Source organism: Numenius arquata, chromosome 2 (assembly GCF_964106895.1).
Source record: "Numenius arquata chromosome 2, bNumArq3.hap1.1, whole genome shotgun sequence".
In the NCBI taxonomy this organism is placed as follows: Eukaryota; Metazoa; Chordata; class Aves; order Charadriiformes; family Scolopacidae; genus Numenius; species Numenius arquata.
Window position 1 is genome coordinate 132,418,202 of NC_133577.1, and position 22,351 is coordinate 132,440,552.

The 22,351-nt window shown below is 57.6% G+C and overlaps 1 protein-coding gene across 1 annotated transcript in view; it reads right to left on the reverse strand.

The window, feature by feature from the left end:
* The window catches only part of SHANK3 (SH3 and multiple ankyrin repeat domains 3), a 352,413-nt gene that overhangs the window by 21,341 nt on the left and 308,721 nt on the right, over positions 1-22,351 (reverse strand). Inside the window, exons 20-22 of the mRNA XM_074166270.1 lie at positions 19,562-19,689; positions 18,066-18,171; positions 3,186-5,511 (exon numbers count right to left, since the gene is read on the reverse strand). Coding sequence (XP_074022371.1) covers positions 3,186-5,511; positions 18,066-18,171; positions 19,562-19,689 — 2,560 coding nt within the window. The remainder of the gene's footprint in view (positions 1-3,185; positions 5,512-18,065; positions 18,172-19,561; positions 19,690-22,351) is intronic.

Below are 22,351 nucleotides of genomic sequence, written 5' to 3' on the forward strand. Positions count from 1 at the left end.
CTTTCTCTCTCATCAAACGTCCTCCCGCGGAAGACCCGTCTTGGAAGGAGACACCGCCAGAGCTAGAGTTATGGAGAGAGCGGTTTGTGTCTTCTGCTCCCGGGGTCCCCAGCCGGGACCCTCACAGACGTCTGCAAGAGAAAGGCACCAGGGCCCGTGCTGCAGCCACCACCTGCAGAGGGGACCTTCCTGCCCTTAGATGGAACTACTGTAAATTCAGAATTTAATGTGCTTAGAGAGAACCTCCAGCAATGGAACCAGCTTCAGCAGCCCCTGGAGGGACACTGGCACCTCGAGGGTGGCTTCTGCAGGGTCACCCCATCCTCCCCACGTCCCATGGGACTCCAGGACACCTCTGGCTCTAGGGGAGAGCTTCAGCTTGGGGCACGACCCTCTCTGGAGCAGAGTTAAATGTAGGAATGAGGGAGAAAGCTGCAGCACACGTGGGGGCACAGCCCTTCACTGCTCCAGATGCCCCCGTGGAGGGGCTCAAATGGGCTCTGGCTGTCACCCAGCCTGGCCAAAGGGACACAGGGGACGCTCCAGGGCTGGCATCCCACCAGCACGGTCCCACCTCGCTCCTGTGTGTAGGGGTGGCCGCTGTGGCAGGGTAATACTGTCGCTCTCAGGAGAGACTGGAAAACATGCTCTGGAATTGCCCGTCTAAGCTTATCTAACTAATCTTCGCATTATTTTCTGAATTTACAGCAATTTCACAAAAGAGAGGAGTTTTCACAATGAAGGAGAGTGGCTGACATCATTAGATATTCTATTTACAGCTGACTTCCTGGGAAATATTTCAAGTCTTTGACATCAACTGGGAGCATAAGAATTTCAGAGATGAAAGGCCATGGCTTTCAGAAAAAGGAATGAGATCGTTTAACTCTGCGGGGCCGCGGGAAGTGCCAGGCACCCAGTGGCAGGGCTGGGAAGGGGAGGGTGGACCAGGAGGACGGGGTCTCCATGGAAGGTGATGTGCAGGAGCTCAGGCAGGGTCTGCTGCTCCTGATGGGGCAAGGGGAGCACACTGCCTTCTGCAAGGGCAGGAACCCAAGGGAAGCAGCGGTGGAGGACAGGAGGGGGTTAAAGAGAGGCAGAGGATGGAGAAGGGGGGTCCCCTAGACCCCAAGGAGGGGGGCTGCATGGGGAAGAGCAGGTCGATGGTGATCGGGATGGACAGGGGAGACCAGGGAAGGAGGGACGAGTGGGGTCAGGGGGCTGCTTCTCACCGCTGGCTCTGGGAGACCAAAGGGGGCAGGAGACCCAGCAGCCTCTCCAGCAGCCCTGGGTGAGGGGGGGGCTGGTGGGGCCAGGACAGGAATCAGCACGGCCAATGCCTGGCAGGGGTAAGCTCTTGGAGATGCCGTGCCTGGTCGCCATGAAAAGCTGAGAACATCCACGTTCTCTAGCGTCACCGGAGACAGGCAGAGTCAGCAGTGTTTAGGAGAAGGAGGCATGGTGTGCCTCATTTCAAAAGGGTCCCCAAATGCAATTAAACTACGAGCGTTCAGCACGGGACCCCGTGGCTCCTGACCGAGCCGTGCAGGGGGAAGGGACTGTGTGGGAGACACTGGTCCCCAGGGAATGGCCGCCACATGCATCGGGGGGCCAAATGCAGGGAGACAGGAGGGTGTAGCAGGGCAGGATGCAGAGATTTTGCACCACACTGCGGTCCTGCCTATGAGTTTGGTACCCCCCGAGAGGTGGGTGAGCGGTGCAGCTGGGCTGGCACTGCCAACGCCGGTGCCGGCAGGGAGACCTGAGCCTGATGGAGGATGGAGCTACACGAACTCTGGGGGGTATGTCAGGACCGGACGCTTTGTCCCCCTGTGCCACAGCCTGAAACGTCACCAGCAGTGCTAGCACCACCTGGACCTGTGACCCATCGCTGGGGTCATCTGCTTGGAAAAACCTCTTCCAAAGAAGGGCTCCCCTTAGCTCAGAGCTCCGGGCTGACCCCCAGCAACCACCCGCTGGTGACACCGGTGGGACCTGCTCACTGCGGCTGCATCCTGCAAGGGTGGAGCGAGACTGGAGGTTTTGGGTCACTTCCTGCTGTAACTTTAAGTTTCAAAGCCTTGGAAGGGTTCACTCTCAAATCTTGGGCTCTAATGTAGAGTTTTTTTGGGTTAGTTGGGTTTTACAGTGGGGGGGATGGTGGGGCAAAAGGTCCATGCTGCTTGGGGAGTGTGACAGTCACATCTCCAGCGTGGCAGAGTGAATCGGTGTCTCCTGAGTTCCATGAGGGAACCTGAGTAGGACTTCAAATGAAAGAGGGTCCTGCATGTCCTGGGGTCCCTCTGCTGTCACCTTCCAGATCTCCTGGGCTGAGCGGAGGAGGAGAACAAGAGGTGAGAGGATCTACCATGCTTTGGCGCTGTGTAGATACCTTGGAGCCAGCAGCCAACTTGCCAGTCCCATGACCAGGAGATGTGAGGGACCCAGCGCTCAGCACAACTCGGCCACCATGAGTACCCAGGGGAGGGACACCCAGCTGCACCCCCTGCCCAGAGCCACCCCTAACACCCCTGTGCCCTGCCAAAGCACTGTCCTGCGGGGCACCAGGACCAGCTTGTCCCAGAAACGAACAACGGTCGGGGTGGTGCTGCCCTGTCCTTTCTAAGGGCTGTCATAGACCACCCTGGTGACCCGTGTCCCTTCCAAGGGCTGTCACAGCCCACCCTGGTGATCCATGTCCTTTCTAAGGGCTGTCACAGCCCACCCTGGTGACCCGTGGGGACCGACCAGGGCTCTGATACAGAGTCTGACAACATTTGGAGATCCTTTGAAATGACAAGCACTAGAGAAACACAGACCATTATTCGTTGTTCAGGAGCAAACATTTAGAAGTGGAACCCAGGACTAAATACAGCAGCTCAACACCAGCACCGAGACAGAGGAGGAACACGGAACGACAGGAAGGCAGTTTCAAGGGGAAAAAGCAACAGTGGGAGCTGGCTGCGTGTGCAGTTGCGCAGAGAGGAGCCATGAACAAATCACACCAGCTTCTGGAAAGCGCGTCTCAGCGTTGTCTCTCCCCGTGCAGCTGAGAAGTCCTGACATCTCTGAAACGCCCCTCGAAACACACTCGGCACAGCTCCACTCCTTACGCACCTCCCCGTCCCCCCCCGGGGGCCTAAGCCCTGCGCCCACCCCCCCGCCCCGGCCGGCGACCAGCGTCTTACCGTGCCGCGACCACCGGTGACTTCTTCCCGGGATCTAAGGTGGACCCGGCCGGTTCCTCCCCCAGTGATCGTGTATCCTTATTCAGTTGCTGTAGTCGGGAACTTAGCTCACTGATCACAGTTGGCTTGTCATCATCAGCCCCATGGATTGGCCTGCTCTCCATGGGGTCCCCCCATAGCTTGGACCTTCTCTGAAAGAGGTAGCGTGGCCGGCCAATGCTGGCTGATGCCAGAGTGGCCGCATGTTGCTGGGAGATGAGCTCGCTGTCCGAAGACTGCTTCAAAAGTGGGTCCCTGAAAGTAACTGGCCCCTTGCTGAGCTGGGACTTGAGTTTTGGCTTTGGAGGCACTGGTGGCTTCTCGAGTATAAAAGTTTGTCCATCCGCAAAGGAAGTGTATGTGTCAGTAGGCTCCCCGCTTTCTGAGGACAACGTAGACATGCTGGAGACTGTCGAGATGGTGCTTGTGGTCTCCAGGTGATGGTCACTTGAACTTCTGGTGTCCACCTCTTCCACTCCCGAGTCTGCAGCAGACTCTGGGGCTACGGGGGCATCAGAGGGCTTCCCTGAGGGTGTTCCGCCAGTGGTAGAAGGTGCTACTGCTGCCGCTGGTATGGATGGCGTGCTAGGCGTAGCCAGGTGGCTGACTGGTGTGCCAGGGGTGGTGACCAGTACCCCGTTTGCAAACTCATCTGGTGGAGGCACCAGCCCGATCTTGGCCAGCTCCTCCCTGGTCTCTTCGTCACTTGAAGACAACTGAGCTGGTGGGAGGGTAACCGTGTAGGGCTCCACCTCCTCCTCCGAACTCCCTTGTCCCAACGTCTTGTCAGAGGCTGGACTGACCGGAGGCTTTCCCACGGGACTGGGCTGGGTCTCTGCTTTGGGGGACTCTGCTGGCTCCGTGCATGCTTCAGGGACAGCTGGTTTCTCCTCTTTTATCTCAAGTCCAATCTCGTCTTGGCCATTACTTGTGGCGTGTACCATGATGAGGCCAGCGGTCTTCTGCTGCGATGTGTCCACTATGCTGATAATCATGGACTTCTTGTCTTCCTGCTTCTTCTCCTCCTTCCCTGGTGTTTCTGCTCGTGCCTCGGTTTCTTTTCTCAGGGTGGAGGGAGTCCCCCACTGGCTCTTTGTAGGGGCCAAAGTCCCAGCATCTGTTCCCATTGCCCCTTTGCCTCCAGGTGAGTAGGCAGGGGACACCAAGCTCTCCAGCTCCCCCCTCTCTGGTTCTTTGGTTTGGATGTCCACAAACAGGGGTGCTGCTCTCTCCGAGTCCGGGCTGTGGATCGGGGTGGGCGACCGGGATGGGACTTGAGTTGAGAGGGCCCGTTCCCTTGCGGCCAGCGCAAGCGCCAGTGGCGAGTTGGGATCCAAGGGCTTTCCTGTTAGGGGGTGGATGAACGTTGAGGATGAGCTGCTAATTAATGGCTTTAAAGCTGAGACAGGGGAAGGCAGTAGTACATCTCGGCTTCCTAACAACCGCTCATCGATAGACCTGGACTGCTGCAAGGATGGCATGTCGCTGCTGGGGGGGCTGCCTTCGATGGCCCCAACCGAGAGGAAGACAGTGGATTTCCGCCTCTCATCCAGACGACGGTCTCTGTCCTTCATGACTCCGGCGATGGCAGTGGCAAAGGGGATGCTCGTGGCTTCAACCTGAGCGATGCCGGCGTGGTGCTGATACTCCACCCCACTCAGGCGATGGCTCCTGCGGGTGGGAGAGGGCTCCCTTGTAAAGCCTCCGGTGATGGACAGTGTGGCTCTCTCCTGGGCATCCTCCACTTGTAACTGCTTGACAAGAGGACTCTTCTTCCTCTGTGGCTTGGTGGGAGCAAACAGGCTGACGTTGAACTGACCCATGTTGGCGTAAGGGTTGTCAATCACTCTCCCCTTCCTCTTCAGCTTCTCCGGAGGGGTGGCGGATGGGCCAGGCCGGGGGATCTCTGTTGGCTCCACGGGAAGATGAGAGGAATCCTGTAGGATTATCATGGACCGGGCTCTCTTCTGCCTTTCAGGGTAAGGAATGGAAGTCCTTGCCTGATCGTACATCTCAGCTGCGCTAATGACCTGCGGGAGTCCATGGAGTTTAGCCTCCAGGCTTGGCTTAAAGCTTGATCTTATGGTATCGTAAGCTCTTCCTGGGGGTGGAGGTGGCGAGAAGGATGGAGGGGGGCCTGTGTCAAAGTAATATGGAGAAGGAGGCGGAGGTGGGGCTGTTTGAGGTGGTGGTGGAATCCCATGGCCTTCCCTAACAGTGTCTTGCATCGATGTGCTCCGGGGAAACTTCCCATCTAGCAAAGAAGCAGCAAGTTTCTCGTCTTCACCTGGAAAACAAGAAAGACAGTGAAGTCAGAGAGGAAGTCTCTAGAGAATCACAGAATCCCAGAATGATACGGCGTTGGCAGGGACCTCTGGAGAGCACCCAGTCCAACCCCCTGCCAGAGCAGGCTCACCCAGAGCATGTCCCACAGGAACGCCTCCAGGGGGGTTGGAATGTCTCCACAGAAGGAGACTCCACCACCTCTCTGGGCAGCCTCTGCCAGGGCTCTGACACCCTCACAGCAAACAAGGTCCTCCTCATGGTCAGATGGAGCTTCCCATGTACCAGTTTGTGCCCATTCCCTCTTGGCCTGTCCCTGGGCACCACTGGAAAAAGAATGGCCCCATCCTCCTGACACCCACCCTTGAAGTATTTAGAGGCGTTGATCAGATCCCCCCTCACTCTGCTCTTCTCCAGACTCAACAGACCCAAGTCCCTCAGCCTTTCCTCAGCAGAGAGATGTTCTAGTCCCCTCAGCATCTTGGTAGCCCTTTGCTGTGCCCTCTCCAGCAGTTCCCTCTCCTTCTGGAACTGGGGAGCCCAGAACTGGTCCCAGTGCTCCAGCTGTGGCCTCCCCAGGGCAGAGAAGAGGGGGAGGATGACCTCCCTCCACCCGCTGGCTACGCTCTTCTTGATGCCCCCCAGGATGCCATTGGCCACCTTGGCCACAAGGGCAAGAATCCAGAGTGTGACAGTTGCTGCAAATTGGATATATGAAATCCCTTTCTTCCCCCCACCCTGCCTTCTCTCTGAGGTGATGACTTTCCACGTCACCTTCCCTTTGCCTGCTGCCAGCGTTGGCAGCTTGGCCCATTGCTCGTGCCCCCGTGACACAGAACGGGGGGGCGCTGGCTCTCGCAACATCTCCGATTGTTTTAAATCCCTCAGACAGTTGTGCCCAACACTTTCCGACCAGGTTGAACGCTTCCCAGCCCACCGCAGCCGCCACAGCGCCCAACGCTCGCTCCATCCCCGCCTCCTGAGACCCAACGTGTGAGACGGGGGGAGCGCAACCGGGCTGTGCCGCTCACGGCAACGGCTGCCGTCTCCCATGTGCGGGTTCTCGCACTCTGCCGCTCGCTCTTCTCGTGTCACACTCCACCCTTTTCACCCCCCCCCCCCCCCAACCAAAGGGGCTACATATGCTCCGATGTGCCAGACAGAATGCAGAGCAGGGTCTAGCAGAAGCTCCAGTTATGCAGTTCGAGAACTGGAAGAACTCACAGAAGCCATATTCTGCCGTTCTTCCCGTTCGCTCACTACCCGGGTGCAGGGCGGGAGCTCCTTCGGGCTTGTGATGCCCGGTGAAAGCGTGTGAGAACCTTGCAAAGTAAAGGCAAGATTAGGAGGGAAAATTCCCTTCCCTATTAGAATCACAGAAGAGTTTGGGTTGAAGGGAGATTAAAGCCCCCCCAGTGCCACCCCCTGCCCTGGGCAGGGACACCTCCCACCAGAGCAGGTTGCTCCAAGCCCCCTCCAACCTGGCCTTGAACCCCTCCAGGGATGGGGCAGCCACAGCTTCTCTGGGCAACCTGGGCCAGGCTCTCACCACCCTCACACCAAAGAACTTCTTCCCCACATCTCAGCTCAATCTCCCCTTTTTCAGCTTAAAGCCCTTCCCCCTCCTCCTAGGGCTCCCCTCCCTCATCCAGAGTCCCTCCCCAGCTTTCCTGGAGCCCCCCCCTTTAGGGACTGGAAGGGGCTCCAAGGTCTCCCCGGAGCCTTCTCTTCTCCAGGCTGAACCCCCCCAACTCTCTCAGCCTGTCCCCACAGCAGAGGGGCTCCAGCCCTCCCAGCATCTCCGTGGCCTCCTCTGGCCCCGCTCCAACAGCTCCATGTCCTTCCCTTAGGAGGGAAAAATCCATTAATACAGCAAGTTTGGTGCAAGCACTCGCCCGGGCACCAGCCGACCAGCCTGGCCTGCCCCAGCCCCTGCCCCTCTCCACCCAGCCCCGCTCTGCCCTCATCCCTCCCTCGCCAAACCTCCTGCTTTTCGGCCACAGTTCAGCTGTTTTCAAGGTTCCAAATGGCTCTGGGGAGAAGGCTGGGGATGGCAGGCAGCCCGGCCCTGGCACGGCAGCGCGGCGACCACCTGCGTTTCTGGCTCTATCGCCTTTTTCTGTAATGCCCAGCAGCACTCGGAGCTTTGGCAACGCTGCCCGGCGTTACATCAGCCGTTTCACCAAACGCCTGCAGATGCAGGGCCCGCCGGGGGGAAAAAAAGGGGCTATTTTGGCCAGTGAGCACAGAACTCTGCATCTCCCCACACCGCTCAGCCCATGGCTGTGCTCAAAGCCGAGCTATTTCTGCTGAACGCAGCCCGGGGGGGTTCCGTACCGAGGGAGCACAATGAACTGGAAGCACAGAACAAATTCAACAAGCGACTGGACAAAGCCGCGGAGGATGCGGTTTTTGTGGGGTATGATTTGCACAGAAACCTCTGATCTGAAGATAGCCGCTGCCTGGGGGAGCGTTCAGGAGAAATCCCACATCCTCGCCCTGTTCTCCCTCTCCCCGGGGCGCCTGCCTCACAGTGATGCTGAGGACGGGCTCCCGCACTAGATGGAGCCACGGTCTGATTCAGCACCGACGCCGGCGTGTTCTTAACAGCACCAGGAGCCAAAAAACAACCCATCATGTCTTTATGCTTGTTTCTACTTCCCACCTGGGAAGGGCCAGGAGTTGAAACACGGAGATTTGCGCAGCCCTGAGCTGTGTCACCGTGCCCAGAGTGTCCCAGAACAGGGTCGAGCGCCAGCAGGGATTGTCTTAGGGATGTGCCGACCATCCCATGGACAGGTACTGTGTCACCTACAGAGCTCGTTCAGGGAATAAACCCGGGAAGCTGGTCCATCTCCCTCGAATTTCCTGACCTGCAACCAGCAGACTGGCCAAGCGGCCGCCAGGCCGGAGAGGACAGTGGCTACCAACAGCCCTGGGCTGGTCCAAAGCCCTGGCTGCCACCCGTGAGCAGCTGTAGGTCTGGTAGCCCCTCTTCTACCTTCGGGGGCTTCCACAAGCCCCGGTAGCTCAGTCCTCCTGTGAAGATCTTTGAATGTGTTAAAAGCGAAGTATTTCAAGTGAAGGAAGGGTTGAAGGGGACAGTTAGATAATCTAAAGGTATTCAAGGCGTGGGTATTAGCTTTTGTTTTATTTTACATAGCTGCTTCTACAGCTCTTCGCTTTATTCTCTCTGTTCCCCACTTGGTATTTCTCTGGGCTGTAAGCAGCTCTCCTCCCGCTTTTTTCTTCAACAAGGAGGGGAGCCCTGTACAGGACACTGCCCGAAGCACGACCCAGTTCAATGCCCAGCCAGGGATCTCAACAGGACCGAGACAGGGTAGAGGAGGGTGAGAGTAGGAACTCCACGAATTTCAACAAGGAGAGATGCAAAGTCCCCCCCGAGAAGAAAGAACCCCTTGTGACAGGACAGGCTGGTGGGGAAGCAACTCTGGGGAAAAGAACTTGGAGCCCCTCTGCTGTGGGGACAGGCTGAGAGAGTTGGGGGGGTTCAGCCTGGAGAAGAGAAGGCTCCGCGGAGACCTTGGAGCCCCTTCCAGTCCCTAAAGGGGGGGCTCCAGGAAAGCTGGGGAGGGACTCTGGATGAGGGAGGGGAGCCCTAGGAGGAGGGGGAAGGGTTTGACACTGAAAGAGGGGAGATGGAGCTGAGATGTGGGGAAGAAGTTCTTTGGTGTGAGGGTGGTGAGAGCCTGGCCCAGGTTGCCCAGAGAAGCTGTGGCTGCCCCATCCCTGGAGGGGTTCAAGGCCAGGTTGGAGGGGGCTTGGAGCAACCTGCTCTGGTGGGAGGTGTCCCTGCCCAGGGCAGGGGGTGGCACTGGGGGCCTTTAAGGTCCCTTCCAACCCAAACCCTTCTGTGATTCTATGATTCTAACTGGGGAGGTTTGGTGGGCAGCGACAGGAACATGGGCTGGCCCCTGCCTTGGCCGCAAAGGCCAACAGCATCCTGGGTTGTGTGAAGAGGAGCCAAGGGCACAGACAGAGCAAAGAGGTTTTCCCTCTCACTTCCGTTCATGAGACCACACCTGCAATACTGCATCCAGTTTTAGGGTCCTCAATACAAGAAGTACACCAATCCACTGAAGGGATTTCAGTGGAGAGCCACCAGCGTGGTCCGGGCCGGAGGTCTTGCTCTGTCCGGAGGGGCTGAGGGAGCTGGGATCATTCAGCCTGAGGAAGGGATGGATTTGGGGGGCCTGACAGCATCCTTCTGGTACCCACAGGGAGGTTATCAAGAAGGTAAAGCCAGGCTTTTCACACTGGTACATGGTGGGAGGACAAGAGGCCATGGTGGGGGCACAAGAGGCAATGGGCAAAACTGAAATGAGAGGTTCTGACTGGACAGAAGGAGAAATTTTACGATGAAGACAGTCAAGCGGCAAAACAGGCTGCCCAGAAAGGGTGTGCAGTCTCCATCCTCGGAGGTTTTTAAGACCAGACTGGATAAAACCCTGAGCAACACGATCGGATCTCATTGTTGATCCTGCTTTGAGCTGGAGGTTGGACTAGAGACCTCCTCCTTCCAACCTGAATTATCCTTTGACCCCACGGCAGAAGAAGAGGGGCTTCATTCCAGCTCTGGTTTCCAAGCTGACCGTCCCTGCAACCCTGCTCCTTGGAATAGCGGGAACAACATCTGTTCCCTGTGAAAACGAACAGATCCTACTGCTCCTCAGCAAGAAAATCAACACTCGGGAGCGAGCAGTGATGGGAGAGGTGGGAGGAAAGCAAATTCTTGGCAGGCACCTTCTTCACTACCTGCAGCTCCCCATTCTGACATGGCTCCTCTGCTCGCTGTGTCTGTGTGCCTGCCATCCGAGCCCTGCACAAACAGCTTCATCCATGTCCTCCTCTGCCTCTCCATCCGTCTCCCCCTCTGCCTCCCCCCATCCACCTCCTCTGCCTCTCTCCATCCATGTCCTCCTCTGCCTCTCTCCATCCATGTCCTCCTCTGCCTTCACTCCATCTCCCTCTCTGCCTCGCCTCCATGTCCTCCTCTGCCTCCCCTCCATCCACGTCCTCCTCTGCCTCTCCTCCATCCATTGCCTCCTCTGCCTCCCCTCCATCCATATCCTCCTCTGCCTCCCCTCCATCCACGTCCTCCTCTGCCTCCCCTCCATCCACGTCCTCCTCTGCCTCTCCTCCATCCATTGCCTCCTCTGCCTCCCCTCCATCCATATCCTCCTCTGCCTTCCCTCCATCCACGTCCTCCTCTGCCTCCCCTCCATCCACGTCCTCCTCTGCCTCTCCTCCATCCATTGCCTCCTCTGCCTCCCCTCCATCCACCTCCCCCTCCACCTCTTCCTCTCCACGCAGCTCCCTCACTCCCATGGTCCTGCTGACCTTGCTGCCTCTAGCACTGCCCGAGGGAGCGCACAAGAGCAAAGGATGCTTCCCCCCTCCCCAGAACTCCACCAGCTTCCAGCAATTTGCTGCTCAGGAGCTGGCTGAGTCAGAGCCTTTGTGTTTAACCCTTGGAGGATGTTCTTCTTCCCGACACGTGTCAGGGCTCTCTGGGCTGATGCAAACTCCTCACACTCCCAACACCCCGCAGCCCCGAGCTCTGTGGCTCACAGCCCCGCACACAGAGTAACCTCCTTTGCTTTCCTCTGAAACTCCAGCTATCGTTTTAACTCGATGCCCCTCTGGTGGGTAAAGCCCTTTTACAAGGCTTTCTGTGAACTGTGTTGCTCTGTTATCATGTTCTCTCATGCAAATCTTTCACCACCCGTTCCTGCTGCGACGGGGAATTTTGTAAAATACAGCCTTTGTGACAGAAAGAAACTCCTCGCTGATGTTTGAGTGTGATCACACGGGCAGAATGGAACCTCTCCCTGAACACGGAGAAGCATCTGTTTATAGCTGAGCATGAGACTAATCATCGCTGAGTTTTACTTACTGTGCGCAGGATCCAGCTCTGCCCAGGGAGGCTCTGATGTTGCACAAAGGCAGCAATCCCTGGGCAGCGGGCTCCGAATCCCGTGTCTCAATCAGATGCTGGGTTTGTGAATTGTGCTCGACCCCTGCAGAGGGGCTGGAGTTGCACAGACCCCAACAGAGGGGGGTCTTACAGAACCCCCCCCCCGGTCCTCCTAAAAGATGAGGGACCAGCCACAAGAGCGGTGGAACCATCCCAGTAGTTAACTTGAAATGGAGAGAGAAGCTGTTTGAGTTTAGCTAAAATACCAGTAGCTGAAAGCACGGCTCGCTCTTGTCCTGCTCCACTCCTGCTGACTTGTAAACATCTGGGCTGGAGCCCCTCTGCTGTGGGGACAGGCTGAGAGAGTTGGGGGGTTCAGCCTGGAGAAGAGAAGGCTCCGGGGAGACCTTGGAGCCCCTTCCAGTCCCTCAAGGGGGGGGGCTCCAGGAAAGCTGGGGAGGGACTCTGGATGAGGGAGGGGAGCCCTAGGAGGAGGGGGAAGGGTTTGACACTGAAAGAGGGGAGATGGAGCTGAGATGTGGGGAAGAAGTTCTTTGGTGTGAGGGTGGTGAGAGCCTGGCCCAGGTTGCCCAGAGAAGCTGTGGCTGCCCCATCCCTGGAGGGGTTCAAGGCCAGGTTGGAGGGGGCTTGGAGCAACCTGCTCTGGTGGGAGGTGTCCCTGCCCAGGGCAGGGGGTGGCACTGGGGGGGCTTTAAGGTCCCTTCACCCCAAACCATTCTGGGATTCTGATTCACCCCAGTGGGGCACACGAGCTTCTTACAAAGAGCACCAAGACCTCACCAGGATCCAACCACAGCCATCGGCACATGCAGAAATAAAAAGCCCGAGTCCAAACGGAGCCTCCAGCAGGGACCAGTGAGGAGCCCCATCCCCAGGCGCCCTGAGTAACTGCTCTGAAATGAGAATCGTGCCCCGCGTGCGTGCCCGAAGCGCAGCCTGACACCGCCACAAGCCCCATGGCAACCCCCCTCTGCTGTTCCCAGCACGCTCCCTGCATTATTAATCTCTGAGGAAAACACAAAAACTCTCCATAATGCTGTTGGGCCCGTTGCCATAACAGCCTAAATCCCTGTGAGAATCCATGGCTGCGCATTCATTTGGGATGGCTAATGAGGAGCCTCTCTCCAGAGCACACCCCGCCGTGCCCAACCTCGCCTTCCCCGCGCAGGGATGACAGAGCAGCTCCCACCCCGGAGCCGGGGCAGAAAGGGGTCCTGTCCAGAAGAGAGAGCAGGCGAAAGTCACCCTCCCCGGGTGTGCAGGGCTCCGGGAACAACAGCACTGCCAGGAGGAAGAGGAGGAGGAGGGAAGCCCACTGCCCTTCCGAGAGCAGGGCAATAACAGCCCAGTGCTGGCTGCTGCGGCACAACGCTGAAACGGCAGCCAGGGCCAGCCCCGGACCGTGTTTAGGAGAGGGGGAAGCGCTGGGAGCTCTGCCGGGGTCTGCAGAGGGGAGGATGGTCCTGGACAGGGATTGGGGGGGATGGATGGCCAGTCCTGGTGGCAGAGCTGTCCCCACCCTGCCAGACCCGGGCAGTAAGGATGCAGGAAGGATACAGAATGATGCAGAAGGCTGCAGTAAGGATGCAGAAGGCTGCAGGAAGACTGCAGGAATGCTGCAGGAAGGCTGCAGAAGGCTGCAGCAAAGATGTAGAAGGCTGCAGGAAGGATGCAGTAAGGCTGCAGTAAGGCTGCAGGAAGGCTGCAGGAAGGCTGCAGGAAGGATGCAGAAGGATGCAGGAAGGCTGCAGGAAGGCTGCAGGAAGGCTGCAGAAGGATGCAGGAAGGATGCAGGAAGGCTGCAGAAGGCTACAGGAAGGATGCAGAAGGATGCAGCAAAGATGCGGAAGGCTGCGTGCTCACCCCGAGCTGGCAGGGTAGCAGCCTGGCATCCCCAACGTCCTTCTGAACAGCAGGACAAGGCTTCCTCCTTGTGGTGCATCTGCCACCGCCAGCCAGCGCCCGCAGCCCAGGGCTGACACGGGGACACACCACTCCTGGCCCAGCTAACCTGCCATCTACATCGTCCCGTCTACGTGTGCCCGGGGAGAGCCTTAGCGGGTGCCATGGCACCTCTGCAGACCTGCAAGTGTTTTTAACTCGTGCTGCTGGAGCAGATGGCGCGGCAGCTATCCTGGAAGCCTGACAGAGATCTGCTTTTCTATCAGCCTCCCCGCTGCAAGGCATTTCTTTTCTTCAGATATTTTTTTTTTTTGAAATATTTCTTCTGTTCTGCTTTCTTTGCAGCCAGTCAAGGGTTAACTCCCTTGGTCTCCAGAAATTTATAGATGCGAACATAAAACGCTTTGATCTTTTGTCACAGGTCCCTGGGAATCTAACCCAGCTGTGTAAAATGCAAATAATTCAGAGCATTTCTTCACCAAAAAAACAAACCAACCAACCAGCCCCTGCTTATTTTTCATCTAGTTCCTTGCTTTTAGTAGTGATTTTTATCATGAAGTCAACTGACTGTACAGCGTATGAGCCTGTCACCGTGGGTGGGAAATGACAGCTCAAGAAGGACTTCTAAAACAAGCCAAATGCAACCCCATTTCCACTGTTTGGCTGTTTTCTATTTTAGCCAAGCTGGAATTCCACAAGAATTAGCTGGTTCCTAAGAGGCGCTGCGTTTGGTGTGCATTGTGGCAGGCAAACTGGGAACCAGACGTTGCTGTCCCCTCTTCACCAGGAATCGCTCCCTTTGGGTGCAGACAGACACGTGCCTTTGGATTGACCGTAATTAACACAGAACCCCAGAATGATGTGGGGTTGGCAGGGACCTCTGGAGAGCACCCAGTCCAACCCCCTGCCAGAGAAGGGTCACCCAGAGCACGTCCCACAGGAACGGCTCCAGGGGGGTTGGAATGTCTCCACAGAAGGAGACTCCACCACCTCTCTGGGCAGCCTCTGCCAGGGCTCTGACACCCTCACAGCAAACAAGGTCCTCCTCATGGTCAGATGGAGCTTCCCATGTCCCAGTTTGTGCCCGTTCCCTCTTGGCCTGTCCCTGGGCACCACTGGAAAAAGAATGGCCCCATCCTCCTGACACCCACCCTTGAAGTATTTAGAGGCGTTGATCAGATCCCCCCTCACTCTGCTCTTCTCCAGACTCAACAGACCCAAGTCCCTCAGCCTTTCCTCAGCAGAGAGATGTTCTAGTCCCCTCAGCATCTTGGTAGCCCTTTGCTGTGCCCTCTCCAGCAGGTCTCTGCCCTTCAACAGCTAAGTGTGATTCTTCTCCCTGTATTTATTATAGGGTTGTGCTGGGATGCTGTGCCTGTGACAGCTACAGCCACTCCTGCTCAGAACAGGTCACAGGTCTGCTTTTGATCTTCCCTGATGCAGATGAAATCCAGGGTTTCCAATCCCCTTGTTGCACGGGGTGTAAGGGCTGGGAATCCATGCGAGGATGGGGGTCTCATTGCTCTGGGTAAACAGCCGTACATGGGGCATCACACTCTATGCTCACAAGCCTAAGAACCCTACACACAACCCAGCAAACCCCACAGCTGCATAAACCTACAAACTTCAAGACCCTCTTCTCACAGCTCTCTGCACACCGAGACCCTCAACACCAGCATGAGTGTCACACAAGGAGGTGTAGCTTTAGAGGGACCTCCCAAGTCACTGACTCCGCTTTCACAAGCAAAAACCAGCTCCTTAAGGGCAAGTATCTCATATTTAATGAATACTTTTCCAGTTTATGATCTATCATTGGGTGAAGATGCTATTTCACTCAATAGATCCCCTTTAATGTGATTTCCAGCTGGAGCCCCTCTGCTGGGAGGACAGGCTGAGAGAGTTGGGGGGGTTCAGCCTGGAGAAGAGAAGGCTCCGCGGAGACCTTGGAGCCCCTTCCAGTCCCTCAAGGGGGGGGGCTCCAGGAAAGCTGGGGAGGGACTCTGGATGAGGGAGGGGAGCCCTAGGAGGAGGGGGAAGGGTTTGACACTGAAAGAGGGGAGATGGAGCTGAGATGTGGGGAAGAAGTTCTTTGGTGTGAGGGTGGTGAGAGCCTGGCCCAGGTTGCCCAGAGAAGCTGTGGCTGCCCCATCCCTGGAGGGGTTCAAGGCCAGGTTGGAGGGGGCTTGGAGCAACCTGGGCTGGTGGGAGGTGTCCCTGCCCAGGGCAGGGGGTGGCACTGGGGGGGCTTTAAGGTCCCTTCAACCAGTCTGTGATTCTATGATTAAACCTTGAACAACTTCTGCTTAGCAGCATTTCCACAAATATTCTCCTACATAAACCAAACATCCAGGACATAGTTTACAAAATAAAGATGCACTTCAGATCCAGCTGGCCATGGACGCTTGTCTGCCCGGCAGCCCAGGGCTCAGTGGTCCCTGGATACCCCTCACAGCCCACGGGCACTTGTGCAGGACACACTGCCACGATCAAGACATCAGATAAATCATGTTAGAAGTGCCTGTTTCCCCCTGGTCATTATTGAGGCTCCTGGGCACCTTGCTCAGATGGAGATTTCTGCATTGTTAATATTACGGCTGGATGAGATGGATCCCACCCTCCACGTGCTCCTGATCACTTTTACCTTCAGGAGAAAATTAACTGGTATTTGTACCCAAGCTCATCCGTGGGTCGGAGCCGTGGTGACCCCGGGCACCCAGCTCTGCTCCCCTCTGCCATGGATGTTAACAGTAGTGCAACGTACAGCAGCTAATTAATGCCTGTGATCGCTTCCAGCACCGCAGCTCATCCCCGGGTCTGGCTGGGCCCCCCCAGAGCTGCGGGAGGTTGTGCCTGAGGTTTCGGGGCAGGAGAGCAGCGTTACAGCTCGGTGTGTGAGCACACGCCAGGGCAGCCGCTAAACGCCCACGCCTTTGGGTTTTTTTTTTTAACATTATCTCTCCCAGTTTGTTTTTCGGATTAATCATCCACATATTTGATTATCTCTCGCTATCTACTACTCTCAGACCAACCTCACGTGGGACTACAGGTACCAGCTGCTCTCACACAAACACCACTGAGTCACGCATGCACAGCAATTCCGTGGCTTTGCGCATTAAAAAGTACATTTTGAATACCAGCCCTTGCATTTTTCAACCAATTTTTACATCCTTGCTGGGATTGCGCTGCTCAGCTGTAGCCTGAAGCAGAATTTACTTTCTACTCACTTATTTTGTGTGTTAAATGCACAATTTGCTTTGGCATTATCACTGCTATCAGATGATGCCCTGGGGTTACTTAGAATCAGCCCTCGCCACACAGCACATCACCTTCCTCCCGCCCCTCAGCTTCCTCACGCCAGAGATACCGCCCTCCCCCGGCTCTGACCCCCACGGCCTCAGACCTGGCTACACCCCCCCATAAAACCACGAGAAGAACATGAACCCCCCCCATATCACCACTGACCCACCAGCCTGCCTTCGCCCTGCCTCCTCCTCCCATCTCCCGCCTCCACCAGTTCTGGTTCTAGTCGCGCTGTGAACCTTTCGGGACAGGGTCTAAGGATGCCCACACAGCCCAGAGATGGGTGCCTGTTCCAGACCCTCTTCTTCCTTAGGAAAAGCCCCAGTTGTGACCTGCTCCATCATCTGAATCTGTTGCAGCTCATGGGTTCACCCTCAAGCACCCAGCTCAGCGCTCCCAGCCCAGCCGCTGCACGGTCCAGCAGAACCGCCCCCCCACCGACCCTGGTTTGCCAGCTCAGGGGGTGGGAGAACTCCCCCAGCCCCGGCAGCGCCAGAAAGACAGAGAGACCAAGGGACCCTGGGAGGTCTCCAGTCCCACCTTCTGCTCAGAGCAGGACCGGTGTCAGCGTTTGTCCTGCTTTGAGTGACATGGGACTAATTTCTCTTCTAATGCTTGGGAAAACTGCGTGTTTAGAAGACTCTAGTGTCTGAATTTGTGAAAATATTTACTTCACAGGCAGCCAGGCTCTGTGGGATCCAAGGTCTTGGTGTTTTCAAGCCTCTCCAGGTGCAGTGATGAGGAGAGACCCAGGCACTTGGCCCAAGCTGCCAACAGGGTTATTTCATACCACGAACGGCACATTCTACATAAATTAGGAAGTTTGCTGAGGAGGTCTCTCTCCCTCCCTAGATGGCTGGGATCCTGAGAACTCCTTGCCCCAGTGCCGGAGGCCTGAGCAATTCCCTTCTTCCCGAAGCCACAGCGCTCGCAGGGTCCCGCATTGGCTGTCCCTGCAGGGGAACGGGCTGGGGATAGTCCTTGTGGATTTTATATTGGATCCCCTTTATATCGGGATCAATACTGGTTCTTTAGTATTATTAATGGTGATTATTTAGCCTTATCCTATTAAATCTATTTACATTTCAACCCTCACGTTCCCTTGTTTTTCCCCGATTCCCCTTCCCGGGTGGGGAGGAGTCACTGGGTGAGAGAATAGTTGTCTAAATGCCAATAAATTGTTGTGGGTTTCTCAAACCTCGGCAGCGACAGAACAGGCTTCTGAGGACTCGCACAGCCTTCAAAGTAGGAGTCGCATCAAACATCCCCTCTGCAGACCTTTAGCCACAAGCCAGCAGAGAGGGTCGTGTCTTTCCCGCGGGTTCCCGTGCAGGCAGGAGCGCCCCACGGGGACAACCTTTCCTCTTTAGGAGGGGACTCCTCCCGGCTTGCCTTACCTACAGATTTTGTCCGTGGAATTCCTTTGCGCAGTGAAATGTGGGGCTTCTCAGCTCCCGCAAGGACCCCCGAGTGTGCTGCCATTCCCTGGCGTTCGAAGAGGGACTGGAAGAGAAAAAAGGGAAATTTCCGTTCTGGACATCAGCGAGACTCAGCTGAAAGGACTCGACGTTTCATCTCAGTCCCCCTGACCCTTCTGGCCACCGGTGGAGCAGGGCTTTACCCGTCACCCTGCCCCCAGACCCTGTCCCTGTCCTCTGACCCTGTCCCCAGACCATGTCCCTGCCTCTGGACCCCGTCCCTGTCCCCATACCTTGCCCCTGCCGCCCTGCACTCAATGCTGGCACTGCCACTGCCCCGGGAGGGGAGGCTTCTCTACTTTGAGGGTGTCAGAGCCCTGGCAGAGGCTGCCCAGAGAGGTGGTGGAGTCTCCTTCTCTGGAGACATTCCAACCCCCCTGGAGCCATTCCTGTGGGACGTGCTCTGGGTGACCCTGCTCTGGCAGGGGGTTGGACTGGGTGCTCTCCAGAGGTCCCTGCCAACCCCACAGCATTCTGGGGTTCTGTGACAAGGACGGATCCTGTCCTCACCTCTACCTTCAACCCTCCTTCTCCATCCTGCCCCATCCAGGGTGTCTCCAAAGCCTATGCTATTGCCCTTTGAAGGGTTAACCCCTCCTCCCTCTCCCCAGCCTGCCTGCTCCCTCCTGCCTTCTCTCCCTGCTTGCCCTCCCCTGCCTGCTCCCCCTGCCTGCCTGCCCCCTCCTGCCTGCCTGCTTCCCCTGCCTGCCTGCCCCCTCCTGCCTGCTCCCCGGCCTGCCTGCTTCCCCTGCCTGCCCCCTCCGGCCTGCCTGCTTCCCCTGCCTGCCCTCTCCTGCCTGCCCTCCCCTGCCTGCCTGCTCCCCCTTGCTTGCTCTCCCTGCCTGCTCCCCCTCTGGCTCTCCATCTCCCTGTGCCCTGGGTGGGGTGGCAGAGCGATGCCCCCGGGTGGGGTGGCAGAGCGATGCTGACTCCCGCAGCAGCCTTCCTCCCATGGGAAGGCTTCTCTCAGGCCAGTCTCTGCTCAGAAGCTGCCTGTCCCATTTTCCCTCCTGCTCCAGAAGCTGCCTCCCACCGCCTGCAGCACTTTCTCAATCCAGACAGCCTGGAGCTGGCAGCCCCACTCCTACTCCATCCATGCTTCCCCTCAGAGACGGCGGCTTTTCTCTTCTTTGAGTCCTCCCAATTTCCAGCTTCACATCCAGAACACTGCAGCCAGACTGAGCTCTCCAGCTCAGCCTTCCACACTCCTTCAGATCTGCTCTTAAGCCCTCCCCGTGGCAATCCCGTACCTGTGAGCCACCAGCCCGGGGTGGCTCCTCCACCGCCTGCCCGGGCTCCTGCTGTGTCTCCCTCTCCCCCGACCCTCTCCTTGCCTTCCCCGGGGACACCCACTCCCCAGGGCCAGTCGGTGGTGCTGGCCATCAGCCCCTGCCCCACTAGCCCTCCTCACTCACACTGATTTCTGCTGGCGTGATGCGCCGGCTTGTTGGTCGCTGCTTCACAGTGGCTGCTCTGGAATCCGCTTCCACAATGTCTGCTCTCAGCGCCGGCTCGGCTGCTGCCAAAATCTCGTCCAGTTTCTCTAAAAACCCAAAAGAAAAAGCAAAGGGGTTAGCAGAGGTCGCTCCCCAAGAGAGCCCCGTCCCCTGCTCAGCACGGAGCCCCCGTCCCCGCGGGGAGAGCTGTTCCGGGGCCTGTTGAGCACAGAGTTGAAGAAGTCACCGCTCGCCATCTGATTTTGGAGGTGTTTCTGGAGCTGCCCACCCGCCGCTGCGCAGGGCCAGGCTGGGCTCAGCCAGGGGACCTGCAGCCGACACCCCAGCACAGCAGCACCGTGCCGTGCCGTGCCGTGCCGTGCCGCGCTGCTCTCCCACCCCGGCTGCACCCGGAGCATCCCTCAGCGCCGGGGTCTGACCTGCCAGCGCTGGGGACACCGCTCCCAGCTGTGCCGCACCTGGAGCAACCCCCCATCCTTACAGTAGACGAGCAAATTCTTGCCCAGATGTATTTTTGATGTTCAGGATGAGAGAGAGACCCCGGAAGCGGGCGAGGGGGGGTGTGGGCAGCAGGTAAGGGGAACCTCAGTGCCATGGGGACCACCAGCGACGCGGAAGTCCACGGGACTCCACGGGACTTGGTTTGGCTCCAGCACAAGCTATGTCACTCTAGGGTCCGTTTGGGGCAAACTGGGACATTTTCTCCCCGAGTGGACACACCACTTGCACCAGGAGGATGTATCCACTCGGACACAGCACCGGCCACTGGGCTTTTGTCTGGGGCTGTAAAACATCCTGAAACCCAGGACACTGGAGAGGGCAGCAGGAAGATTGTGGCCACTGCTGGCCACTGTCACCACAGACCCCTCTGGAGCAACCTCCGTTAGAGCTGAGCTAACGAAGGGGGCTGGTGCTCAGCCCGGGCAGGGTTGTTTCAGGTGTGGTTGCTCCTGCTCTGCCACCTCCCTGGGCCCAGCAGAGCCCAGTCTGTTGGCTCTGTGTCACAAATGGTGTCACCCTGGAGCATGGCCATCACGCTGGTATGGTGCTGGGGGGGTCTGCCTTGGCACTCATCAGGCTGAGATGGATCTACTTTCATGGCGTAAGGAAGCCACTGGCCCAGGAACTTGCCCATGGAGAGGGGAGAACACGTGCAGCATTTGTCCCCTACGGGGGACAAGCTCTGCCTCCCCTCAGGTAAGGCTTGTCAGCTTCTGGGCTCCTTCCAGCCTGGCTGTTGAACCCAGGACTGCGAAATGTCACCGCTGTGGTGTGGGAGCTGCTGATCCTTGTGACCCGAGACACCCGCAGAGCTCTGACCACCAGGTCTGTGCTCCTACAGAACCCTGCCGGGGCTGGTGTGACTCCCAGGACGGCGTCAGTCCCTCGGCACCCTGTGGCCCCGGCAGCCGTCTACGTGGCAGGTTGTGAGCCAGCACCCTTGAGCTACAGGAACTGAGCCCCACACGTTTCAGAAGCCCAGCTGTGGAGGAGCGAGCCCTGGACAAACACCCATCTTTGCCAAGGGGACTCAGGTGCCCTCTGGGGCCAGCACTCTTGGTGGCAGGTATCCACCAAGGCCCTGGGACCAAGGACCTACATCTGCTCCAAGGAAACAGCCCCTGAATGTCCTCAGCAAAAGACCACCAGGCCTTCCTACCCTTGTCTCCGGGGGACCTCGTGGCTCCTCTTCCTCGCTGGCATGTGACTCGCGCTGCACTCACTGTGGGGGCATGGGGGGGTTCGCCCTTCTCAGAGGGGACCTGGCTTATCCCTTGTGGGGTCTTCTAAAGAAGACCATGTGCTGGAAACCTGCCTCATGGGCGGCTCTGGAAGCTGCTCTGGGCAGCTCTGTAGCGACATTAGTTTGGAGACCCCAGTGCTGCAAGAGGAGTAGGAGCGATGCTCAGCCCCCTCCACCTGCCTCCACTCCCGGCTTCATTCTAATTTCCATCTCTTAATGCCGTTAGAGTGCAGGGAGACAATCGCCACCGACTGCTCTCTGCATCTGCCCTGCCTTTGCAGGGGGTGGAAGAGCATCCCGGATCCTGCCTGCGCCCAGGCTGCTGCGGGGGGAGGCAGTGCCGGAGCCGCCCTGAGGGACCCCCAGGCATGGCTGCACCCCAATGGCTCTGGCTGCCCAAAGCGTCAAGGGCTCTCCACCATGCACTTGGAGATGGCCATCTTCAACATCTGGACTTCCCTGGTGACCTCCAGGTGATCACTCTGATCACGGGACCTCTGCATTCCTCTACCTCTGGGTACTGACAGACCTGCTCCGTACAGAGAAGGTCTGGGGGGGGTCCCTCAGAGACCTCTCGCTTGTGAGCCCTGTTCAGCTCCTTCCCTACGTTACCACCATTATGGTGGAAGAGTTGGTCCCTCACATTTCCTGTTCCTGCTCCGCATCACCAGGACAGAGAGTTTTGCTTCTGCAAGACTGAGAACTGGGGTCAGGTCCCCAGACTGACTTAGGGGCACAGAATCTAGTTGGAGGTCTGTAACACGTGGAGTCCCCCAGAGGTCAGTACTGGGTCCAGTCCTCTTCAATATATTCATCAATGGCCTGGGTGAGGGGATGGAGGGTACCCTCAGCAAGTTTGCTGACGATACAAAACTGGGAGGGGTGGTTGACTTGCCGGAGGGCTGTGCTGCCATACAGCGAGACCTGGCCAGGCTGGAGAGTTGGGCAGAGAGGAACCTGATGAACTTCGATAAAGGCAAGTGTCGGGTGCTGCCCCTGGGGAG